Source organism: Anser cygnoides, chromosome 2, assembly GCF_040182565.1.
Source record: "Anser cygnoides isolate HZ-2024a breed goose chromosome 2, Taihu_goose_T2T_genome, whole genome shotgun sequence".
NCBI lineage: Eukaryota > Metazoa > Chordata > Aves > Anseriformes > Anatidae > Anser > Anser cygnoides.
In genome coordinates, this window is record NC_089874.1 from 48,903,533 (window position 1) to 48,915,694 (window position 12,162).

General features: G+C 35.3%; 1 protein-coding gene across 3 annotated transcripts in view; it reads right to left on the minus strand.

The window, feature by feature from the left end:
* Nucleotides 1-12,162, minus strand: part of ATP9B (ATPase phospholipid transporting 9B (putative)) — a 179,207-nt gene that overhangs the window by 7,709 nt on the left and 159,336 nt on the right. For all 3 annotated transcript variants that reach the window (XM_066992048.1, XM_066992047.1, XM_013184775.3), the window contains 10 exons: nucleotides 11,646-11,738; nucleotides 10,397-10,480; nucleotides 9,679-9,849; nucleotides 7,558-7,656; nucleotides 4,934-5,023; nucleotides 4,292-4,436; nucleotides 3,901-3,965; nucleotides 3,314-3,469; nucleotides 3,108-3,172; nucleotides 1,631-1,739 (listed from right to left, as the gene is read on the minus strand). In XM_066992048.1, the coding sequence (XP_066848149.1) occupies nucleotides 1,631-1,739; nucleotides 3,108-3,172; nucleotides 3,314-3,469; nucleotides 3,901-3,965; nucleotides 4,292-4,436; nucleotides 4,934-5,023; nucleotides 7,558-7,656; nucleotides 9,679-9,849; nucleotides 10,397-10,480; nucleotides 11,646-11,738 (1,077 nt within the window). The remainder of the gene's footprint in view (nucleotides 1-1,630; nucleotides 1,740-3,107; nucleotides 3,173-3,313; nucleotides 3,470-3,900; nucleotides 3,966-4,291; nucleotides 4,437-4,933; nucleotides 5,024-7,557; nucleotides 7,657-9,678; nucleotides 9,850-10,396; nucleotides 10,481-11,645; nucleotides 11,739-12,162) is intronic.

Genomic DNA, 12,162 nt, shown 5'->3' on the forward strand with positions numbered 1-12,162 from the left:
TCAAGCTTTTCATCCACCAGCACCCCCATGTCCCTCTCCACTGGGCTGCTCTCAATCCACTTATTGCCCAGCCTGTATTCATGCTTGGGAACAACCTGACCCAGGTGCAGGACCTTGCACTTGGCCTTGTTAAACTTCATGAGCTTCACACAGGCCCACCTCTCAAGCCTGTCAAGTTCTCTCTGGATGGCATTCCTTCCCTCCAGTGTGTCAACCGTACCATGCAGCTTGGCGTTGCCCGCAAACTTGCTGAGTGTGCACTCAATGCCACTGTCCATGTCACCAACAAAGATGTTAAATACTGCTGGTCCCAGCAGAGACTCCCCTGAGGGACACCACTCGTCACTATCTCCACCCCTGGACTCTAGCCATTGACTGCAACTCTGAGTATAGCCACCCAGCCAATTCCTTATCCGTCAAGCGTTCCATCCGTCAAATCCATCTCTCTCCAATTTGGAGACATGGATGTTGTGCAGGACAGTGTCAAATGCTTTGCACAAGTCCAGCTACATGACATCAGTTGCTCTTACCTTATCCACCAAAGCTGTGACCCCATTGTAGAAGGCCATCAGATTTATCAGGCATGATTTGCCTTTAGTGAAGCCATGTCGGCTGTCACCAATCTGTTGGATGCCACCTATCTGTTCTCTGTGAGCCTAAGCATAAAACAGGACCCATGACCTTGCTGGGTACATAGTGACTGGCCTGTAGTTCCCCATGTCTTCCTTTTTTCCCTTTTAAAAATGGGGGTTATGTTTCCCCTTTTCCAGAGGAAAAAATTTGTACTTCCTTTCAAGTGTTCATCTGCTATTCCAGCATCAGTAGGAGCCACAGTAACAGGAATGTTGAATCGCTGTTTTCTCCATGGTACGTGTCCACACCTGTCCCTGAACATTGCTAATTTTCTCTTGTTCTTGCAACAGAGGAAGAATCTGTCCATGAGTTATGCCAACACATCTTAACCTTAAAATCCTAAAAGCCTTTTAACCATTAGCACATCTCAGAGAAGAAACAATTTCCTAGGAATACAGTTCTAGTCCACATCAACATGTATTTCAGTAATGCTAGCTGAATAGCCTTAGTTGAGATTTGCATTTAGAGTCCAGAATTTCAGAAGTAATGTGCAGAAATAGGTACGCTCCTCAGTGTCATGACTACGGCAGTGTGGAACCAGATGATCTTTAAGGTCCCTTCCAACCCAAACCATTCAATGATTCTATGATAATACACGCTCACAGTAAGATGCCTTATAATGGTGAAGTCAAATGTAGTATTAGTGAAGTACATAACTTCCTGTACTACTTATCCATAATTGTTCCTGACCATCATCTATCTGCCTGAACGTACTGCAAACCCAGTTTCTCCATGTTCTCATTTTTTTTTCCTTGAGAGAATTATTTGGGTTCTATTTTTTAAAATATTTTGAAGTACAACATAAGCTGTGAAAGCCAGTGATTCATCATCTCCAAGAACTGTCATTTAAGTTAAACAAAAAGCTAGTCTGTACATCTACACATCTTGAGCAGTTTCAAAGTACAGGTTACCTTCTTTCTCTCTGTAAGAATTTAGAGTTTTTGCACATCTGAGATTTCAACGGTTATTCACACATGAGCACTGAGAACATTCATACCTTTGTGAGATCCTTATAAAGTTCTGGATACAGCAATGCCATTTCTGGCTTCACATCTTGATCCAATACTAAAGAGAAGACTGGAAACATGGTATATATGGTTGCATACCTATATGAAAGGAAAGCACAGACTGACATTTTTGTATCACGATTTTAAATTAATCTATTGAGTTCAATTACTCTTTTGATGTAAATGATGTTAAACTGGTTATTCTACCCCGTACTGAGGAAACTTACTAATGCAGCTTTACAAAGGGTGGTTGAGTCACCATCCCTGGAGGTGGTCTTCAAGAAATAGGCAGATTTGTAACTTAGTAGCACGGTTTAGTGGTGGACTTCAGTACTAGGTTTAAAGTTGGACTAGATGATCTTGAGAGGTCTTTTCCAATCTGAATGATTCTATGATTCTATTGTCCAAATGCAACCTGGTCTTAGGCTTCTGAGAGCTGCCATTTGTGAGAAGTTACAGAGACATTATATATCTAGAAATAATAATCAGATGTCTTTTGTCCACATGTATCACCCAAATGTATTGTCTGCTACCATATTTACTATGCATTTGCATTTTGACAACCAGTTAAAAGAGCTGGCATTGAAACTCATCCACAGAGGATGAAAAATAAAGAAAAAAACAAGTGCTGTGTCCCTGACATTACAGTAAAGGTAGGAGAATGAACGGAAGTCTCACCAGTTCAGAAAGTGGCTTTAGATTTTAGTATGCAAGTACCACTTGCATACTTATAGGCCACATGGTATATATTTTCATAGGGGTTAGCAGAACTATTTACAAGCATTTTGGAGAGGTTTACTGTTTCCTTCTGCAGTGTCTGGTGAAATCAGACCTTGATTTGACTACAATTTGAGTTACTACTGTTTAAATGAAATAAAACAAGAAGTATAGAAAGAAGCTCTTAGGACAAGAGGGGCAGAGAACAGTGAGAAACATGAATATATCCATATACCTCAGCTGAATGACTTGGGGGAGCTATATTTCTAAAGCAGCTTTTGCAACAAGACCAGGGTACTCCAAATTCTGCATGCATGATCCAGAATGGAAATCTATGTAGTGGACTTGGTGCACTTTCAGAGGAAATTTCAGTCAGTAGCTTCAGCTCCATTTTTTAACAGATGAATCTGTGATTCTCACTGAGGCTTGTATAGCAATTTGTGTAACAGCTAAAACTGGTTTGTGAGATTTCCTCTATCATTTTCACCCTGTATGTCAAAAAAGCTATATGACTTTCTTCTTCTAAGGCAATGGCAGATTGCCCTCTTCAGAGAATCTCCCCAGTCATGTAATGGATATAAGTGTGCATCCAACCTAGTTGAGTGTTCATTTGTAGGCTCATTCCAGGTATCGTTAGCATACCAATGATAAGTGTATGAAAAATGGTCCAGTCACCAACTACATGATGTTACATAACAAGTGTTTGTCCGTAATTATTAACATATACCACAACTGTTGGTTTGAACTTACCCTACCATTAGGAATCCTTGGTACAAGGGAACAGATGCAAAATAGAAGACTGATGAAAATACAGCCTACAAAAAGACAACAATTACATATATTTAATATAATTCTGTATATGAAACATTACAATAAAGAAAAAAACATTACTGCTTAAGGTTTTGTGACATTTCAAAGAGTGTGTTTAACTATTCTGAAAACAAAGTTTTAAATACCTGCATAGTTGAAATAATAAGGCCTCGGTGCATGACAAATTGACCAAGTGCTGCTGATCTTTTGTAACTGTTTCGGCCATGTACCATCAGCAGCCTTCCTATGTGTTTAAACTGTGTGATAGAAAAGTCAGCTGCTAGGGAAGCTTGTTTTCCCTCCTAGAACAAAAAAAGGTTACAAATATGAAACCCACTGTAGAACATATGTTTCAAATTTCAAAATTCTGAATTATAATTCACTTCACAAGTTGAATTTACTACTGCTTCAGAAACCAACTCTACAGCATGACACAAAGGACAGTTTTTTGGTGCGCATTTTAAAAAAATGCAGTGGCTGTAACAAGTATGTTTAACTGCCTGTCTTGCATCTTTCAGATAAATGCATATATACACAGAAATAACTAGTGTTTTCTGCTTTTCTTGCTCTTTATATTTAAAAAGATAAAGCAGAGAACACAGAAGCAGAGAAAGTATTATTTCAAAGACTGAGCATTTTTTTTATTATCTTACAGCAGACTTAAATTTGAAATATTCAATTTAATATTGTTTAAGAATCATGTTATATTTGAGAATTGACCTGGTAGCATTACCTTGCCTTCAATTCCAATTCCACAGTCGGCTGCTTGGATCATGCTGACATCATTTCCTCCATCACCTGGAAAATGTCACTGCAATATTCAGCACTTCAGAGGTTTTACTCTCCTGGCCTTAAAGTATTTTAGGAATCTCCTAATATACCTTTAAATTCTTACAGTTAATCTATGGATTATGATTAATAACTTCAGCAATCGAGACTTTTTCCTGTGGAGTAAGGAAAAAACCCACACCTTTCTCACGGAATGACATTTTCTGCTACAACTGTGTAAATACCTGGCTGTTGATAAAGAAATCTCTTTGGTTTTGCTTCTCAATGGTGCCATCTACTGCGTAAGTTCATTACAGATTTTAGCTACTGCAATGGAAGATAGCGTCAACAGTTACCTATTGCACACGTGCGTTTTCCAGTGTGATGCTGTAACAGTTTCACAATATGGGCTTTTTGAGTGGGAGAACATCGACAGCACACTACGGCAGGACACTGGCAAGCCAACTCTACAAATTCATGCTCATAGTATTTCAGACAAACCTAAGAGAAAAATACACTCACATTTATTTTTAAGATTAAATAATACATGTACTCCAACACAAACACAATTATGAAGATTTCTTTTATGAGGTTCTGCTTAAACAACATCCCTCTGGGAGCAAAAGCCACTGTCCCCTGACTGCAATCTATTATTTTAAACTGACATTCTCTTTCATTTGGACAGCTAACGCACTTTAGAGTTAACAAAAGAGACAGTACTACAGCATGCTATATACAAATCTCATTCTATTACTATAGAATATATATACAGAATATATACAGGAGTCCAAAGAACCAATAAAATTTGAACATATATGCTCTTTTTACTACTGAACGAAAAACAGTAGTAACTCGAAGGATAACTTATGATATGGTCAAATATTGGAAGAAAGTTTAAGAGCATGAAGCCACTGATACTTTATAGGCTTTATAAAAATAGTCCGTATGAACGTAGTTCATAAAGTATAAATACAATTTGACAGCAACCAAACTCTTACCTCAAGTGAGTCCCCAGATATCACCAAGGCACAGTCATGCTTCCTCCTAAAGGCATTTAGTTCTAAGTGAGCCTCTCCTCGAGTAGTAACCTTTAATAAAAATCACTCACTCAAGATTTTTAAAGGAAAAAACAAAACACAAAACAACAACAAAAAACAAGGCTTTGTTTTTTCAACAAATCTTTTATTCTAACGCAGTACCAATGGGATGTGACTGTAAGTCTTGAATCTCTATGGATTAAAAAAGTAATCCTCAGACAAAGAAAATCTGTGTAGTCAGACTAATCGGTTCCTCACAAAAAGCAAACTAGGACAGAAATATTAATGAATTAATACAATTTAAATATCTTAAATTCAATCTGACCCCAGTCTTTCCATCTTGGCTGAGTTACAGGAAAAAATAGTCCCCAAGTCAGAAAAAAAGACTTTATTAACCAGTAAAATATATTCTTAGAATAATACAAGATGTTCATATTAGTAGTTCTTTCAGTTTGGATAAGTAAACAGAGTTCAAGAGGCACAGAAAAATGTGCTCACTAGCATTGATCACTTTGAATCTTGCACAAGTATGCAAACAGGACCAAGTGACAAAATACAAAAGAATTACATCATAGTTTTTTGTTTTTTGTTTTTAATTTACATAACTATTGTTTCAGAGAGGCCCAGATGTCAAATGTGGGAAAACGAAAACAAAAACAAACAAACAAACAAACAAACAAAATAAAACAAACAAAAAAACACACCAACCCCAAACCAAATGGTTCAAAGGCTACCAAATGGATTTTGGAAGGTTTTGAACTAGAACGCAGAACATAAACAATTAAGTTATACACAGATTTTTAAGAGAAAGGTGTTTTTTTCTTCAATAAACATCAGCTTCTTTTAGAGCTATCATGTAGGCCAAAGTTACAAGCAGAGAATAAAATCAACTCAGATTACACTTCTAATTTTGGCTCTGTCAACACTGTGCCTAAAGTTTTGATATATGTGAGTCTGAATCACATTACTTCCTACAATCACATACAGCCATACAGCCCAAAGACATTCATCCCTCTGGAGAAAAGTCTCTACCATGCAAAATTTGGGTTACATTAAAATGCACTTACTTGCAAACAGAATAACCCATACTCATATCACAGTTCAGATTTTTTCCCCTCCTTTCCCACAATGAAACACATAACTAGAAAGCTCCTATTCTGCCAACTGCTAGGAACCAAGGATTGCATTGGTCCACAATAATCTTTCTACATTGCAGAGATTACAAGATGTCAGCACTTGGCACACACTGAGGAGCACTAATTGTCCACTCTGTTCTACCTTCACCTAGCAGAGGTATTTTTTCTTTGTAAACTCTAGAACAATATATCAATTAATTTCATTATAAAATGAACAAGCCGAGAATGTTAAGAACAACATAGCAAGAAAAACAAAATGCATCTTTTTGGGAAGCCAAACTAGTAAGTTATTTATTCACTAATTTATAAGCAAAATAGAAGTGTTAAAGTACTAGGTATTTTCTTACATTAATCCAGGAGTTCGTTGTTTGCAGCAAATATAGCCACAGAAATAATGTTGTATGAATCTATTTTCTAACTAATTTAAAACTTCGTGTATTCTCAGTTAACACAGTTTTATGTTGATCTCTTATTACTAGTCAAGGTAATGAAAATAAAAATCTGACTCAAACTAAATAGATTATGTTCAGGAAGACAATTTGTAATGTTACAACATGGAAAGGTCAACAAAAATTGATCTGAAGTTTTATCAGAAGCATTAATAATTTAATTGCAAATAGTCTGCAGGGCCTAATTTGCCATTCTGATGCTTCATAAGAAACTACATTTACATGTAAATTATATTCATATAATTATTTTTGTAGGTGCAAGTGGTTCATTTAGAACAAACACAGACATATGTGTGATCACACAGCATCAAAAAGTCTGGAAAATCTTTATTTTTGTTTGAGCTGAGTGGAGTTGATACTATGCAAATATAACTGATATGTATACAAACATATTCCGTTTACTTTTCTAACAATTATCTTAATCAGTCTATTAAAAAAACGTACATGTTTTATAGGAAAAATCATAATAGACAAATTTTGCTTTTGATTTGAACTCTGTCTATACAGGGGACTTTGGCATCAGAGTTTAATTCAGGACTAAGTCTGCTTGAGTCTAAGGAATGCTATTAACAGAAATGTTAGAACAAGCCAGAACCATATTCAGATTGCCTAAGTTCCTAGAAACTCTTTCCTATTGGCTCAATACCTCACATGGACCTCTCTTTATCATTATTTAGACATGTTTTACTATATCCATTGTGCAAGTTAAGAGTGAAAAATGCATGTAAAACCTGGCTCGCCTAAACATGCCTACAAACATTTCTGTAGCATATGAACAAATCTAAAAACAACCACCCTTAAACAGAAGCAATGCTCTGTAATTCTAAAATCCTTAAATGATGACCTAGCTTAAGTAAAATACTCTATTGACTGTTGCTATGACACTCTCTACAGTAACCCATCTATTTTATAACAAGTGGCCAACTAGTATTCAAACAAAACAAAATTGGTATTAGTTGTCTTTTGATGAACCCAACAAAAAAGTTGGACCTATACTTACAGGTCTGAAAATGTGAATATCCTGAGTCCTAGACACTAAGTGAGAACTTTTTGCGATACAAGTTGCTGTCTCCAGTTTATCTCCTGTTAACATCCATATCTGCAAAATAATGTAAGAGTTAATTCTGTCAGATATTAACATGTCTGTTGTCCATATCTGAATGAAAATTTTCTCCAACCTTTTTCTGGTACCTCAAAAGATCAGATTACCACGGAATATATACCGATATATACACTTTTAACAAAAATTAACGAGCAGTTTTTACTGCAGTAACACACAAAGGAAAGGTTCATCTTTAAGAATCTTTCATTCTTCTTTCCCTATCATGAGAGTCTACATCTCAATTTACACGAAGACAAGGGGAAACTCTGTGGCAACCCACTGGCAGTTGAACAGGCATAAAAGACCTTCCCTATGGCCCTAATGCTAACTCGATCAAAAGGCAGAGGATACAGACCCAACTACAAGAGAAATAACTACTGAAGCAGCTCAGCAAAACGATGTGACAGCAGTTCGTGATCCTAGTAAGAATTTACCAAGTAGCAGCCAAGCTGTCGGATGGCATATCCTGGAGGAAAAGCTACAGACCCAATACTCTGAAGAAATCCTGCCCACCGACCACAAAGAACTGGGATGAATGCATTCCTTAAAGTAGGAATAAGCGTGATGATCCATCTGTTCTTAAAATGAGACAGCTCTCTTCCTCAACCCCGTAACACCAACAAGACTGAAGGATGTCTGTATGAAATAACATTAGCCCTATACCAAATAGAAAAGACCAAGGAAGAATGACCTAAGCTTCAGAAGTTATTACCAAATAGTTACTAAGTTAACAGTTGCTATTTTATTAAACCATAAGCTTCTGTCTACCTCTGTTCCTGTAAGTCTCAGGTAAGATCATTTTTGTTAGTGTCCATATTGGTCTGTGACTTGACAAAACCCTCATTACTGTTTTCCCATCTGTAATCGAGTAATCTATAATTTTGTGACTTATCTATAGTTACTGTTGTGTTCCCAGCTTACTATAATGTGGGCTGTGATTAAAGTCAGAACAATTTCAATTATCTGAAATCCTAGAATTCCATTGATAAGAAACCCTAAAAACTGTCACACTACACCTATTCATAGCAGGACATACTGATCCAGACATCTCTTAACAGTTAGAACTGACCACATATGGAAAAAGTATCAAGAGTAAATAAGAAAATAATGTACACGAAGTACTACATACAAGTACTTTGCACTAGTTGCACTGTACTAAAGAAATGTGATGTGATCACAAGGCTTTAATCCAAATATGTATTTCTCTGATTGTACAACACTGTGCTGCCAGCAAATTCACCTGAGACCCTTTGGGAAGCTGAGATTAATTAAAAAAAAAAAAAAAAAAAAAAAACCAAACCACAAAAAACAACAAACAACAAAACAGAATCACAAAATAGCCTATTTGGGAAGGCACCTCTGGAGATTACCTACTCTGACTTCCCTGCTCAAAGAAGAGTCAACTACAGCAGGCTGCTCAGGACTATGTCAAAGCAGTTTTGAACTTCTCCAAATATGGAGACTCCACAAACTCTGTGAGAAACCTGCTCCAGTGTTTGATCACCCTTATAGTATAAAGCTTGCTTCTTACATTCAAGTGGAACTTCTGTATTTCAGTTTGTGTCCATTGCCTCTTGTGCTTTCAGTAGGTACCCCTGAGAAGAGTCTGGGCTCTTCTGTAGTTCAAACAGTTCACCTTTTGATCTTGGCTGAAACTTTTTGTGAGCGCCAAGCCTGAAAACATTATCATAAGAATCTTGGGCCAAACTAATTTAGTATAAATTTCAGCTAGGACAGTTTACTGTAGGCAAACAGAGGATAAATGTCAGGGACATACATTGGTATTTTTTCTTACAAAAGTTTAAAATTAATGAAACCTGTGGTTTGCAAGAGATCTTCGAACACAGTGCCTACTTGTTTCTGCTAGATCATGCCCAGAATGCACTTAGGACTTCACATATTTCTTGTTTTGAATGAACCTTAATGTAGACAACTATGAACTGTGTCTTGTAAAAGAAAAAAAAACCACAAACATTAATAAATGATAAATTGTATGTCACAACAGTATGCGTTCATTACCTTTATTCCAGCATTTCTTAGCATCTCTAGAGTTGGTCTAACGTCTGCTTGCAATTGATCTTCTACTCCGGTGAGACACAGCAATTCCATTTCTCGCTCCAAACTTTCTACAACAGCAGCAACTTTCAAGTTTCTATCATGTATGCTTAACTTCGCTTGGTTATATCGACTCTGTTTGCACAAACACAAAACTACTTAGACTTGGCTGTGACTTAAAAAAAAAAAGTAAACATTTGGCCTATCAGTTATAATAAAAAGCTGCATTTAAATATCTTCAATAAAGAACAAAATTAAAAGAGCGGATTTGCATCTAATCTTATATGTGCTTTTTCTGACAGGTAAACTCAAGAGAGCCTTCTGAAGACCTACTATAAATTAGGCATCTCAGCATCTAAGCAGAAACTGCTCTAATCTTTGAGAACAAGTAGATTTTTTGGTCAGACTAAAGCTACGGAATTAACATTATGCTATCCTCTGGGAAAATACAATCCAGTCACTTAAATTTAAACAGTATCCTGTGCATACCTGCAGAACAATCATTAATGAATGGTAAGATCTGTAATAGTCTGCCATACCTCAACTATCAATATTTTCAATATGAGTTGTCTTCTTTACCTTATTAACAGAGTAAAAAAGATAAATGTTCCCCTTGAAGTAACTAAATAAAGCAAAACACAAGAGCTACATGAATAATATAGATCATTGTATCCCTTCATACCTCAAAATCTTGATACTGTTCTTCAGTCAGTGATTTTTTGGCAACAACCAGAGTACGCAGTCCTTCTCGAGCCATATTACCACACTAAATGGACCAAAACACAGAATAATAATGGAAATATTTAACTGTATGCACACATTTCATACTATATATTAGCATGGAATGTCTGTAGCATAACAGTTTGTTTCTTTAGACTGTAGATTAGTTTGGAGAAGCCACAAAAACAATTTCACTTCAGTATTCCCAAAGTAGTATACTATTGGCAAGCCAATTAAGACTTTCTCTCCAAGCTTAAAGAAAAACTCTTGTAGGCTGAAGTCTAAAAGTAAATTAAAACTATTTTTAAAGCACATTAAAACTATTTTTAAAGCTAAATATTTTCTTTTTTTTCAGAGAAATGTACCTCTTGTCAGAAAGAGGTCTACACATTATAAATAGCTGTGGAATAGCGTATCTTAATGAAAAAGAAGGCTGTATAGAACAAAACACTTATTGATTTGACCTCATAAAAGCTAAATAAATTAAACAAGTATTTTACAATTAATTGTGCATCATTATCGCCAAAAGTAATTTTTATGACATTTTGCTAGGTCTTCAGGGAGTTTAATTTATTCATGTCCCTGAATAAATCAAACTGCCCTGCAGCACATATTGATTCATATTGCCAATATCATTATGAACATACACGGTGTAATCATTTTATTAACATATTGTCTATATGTCAGGTCAAAATAAGATGATTGCCAGCACCTACTAGAACCACACAGTGAAAAATATTAATCAGTTTTGAAATTTGGTCTCTATCTATTTTATATTAAATATAATAAATATGATAAAAAGCTATTTCGATTTGTCTACATCCCGTATTAAACTTTAACTCGTAATCATACTTCACTGTAGAATTTGATAAAAGGTTATTACAGGATAAACAGATTTATAACAAAATACTCAGAAGTGATTAGGCTTTATGTGAAACATCAGTCAATGAAAAAAAAATCTTGTTTAAATAAGAATGTGTTCTTCTGTGACTACTAGCTTTGTCTTTTCTGTGTGCTATACAAGAATTGGAAAGAATTCTAAATCCTAAAAACCTATTCAGGATATATGTAACTGAACTAGAAAAGCCATTACTGCAGTGGCTCAGGATCTCCTTTAAAACTATTCCAATAGCATTTAATATTTCAATTTGACATTAAAAAAATATATATAATATATATTTTTTAAAGTAAATGTTGACTTTATTTCTTACCTCTTCTTCTAACCAATCATTGTACTGTACAATAGTGGACATTGCAACATCTGCACCCTTCATATAAAATGTAATATCTCCTGAAGATTCATCCTAAAATTTTACAGAAGAAATAGAAAAAAAAATCTGTTTATACAGTCAAAACTTGCCTACAAATAACCTAATCATCTTTTGAAGTAGTCAATGGATTGCCATTTATGAATAAAAATGAAGTACCTTGAAAATGGTTGCATAAGTTTTATTATTTTACGTTAATATATTCAATGATTCCTGATTCCATAGATGCACATTCCCTACTTTCCCATGTAAAGGGACCAGTTTTAACTGAAGTCAGTATAACAGTATCCCTAAAATACTTGTCCTTTCTAAATGTTAAAATATCACTGTTATGCCCACTCTAACTTTTTTTTTGTCATTCGTTATTTAAATTAAAGCAGAAAGTTTGCTCTATATCTTTGAAATATCTAAGTAATTAGAAATTAACAAATAACACTGTAATGAATTTAACAGATGTTTT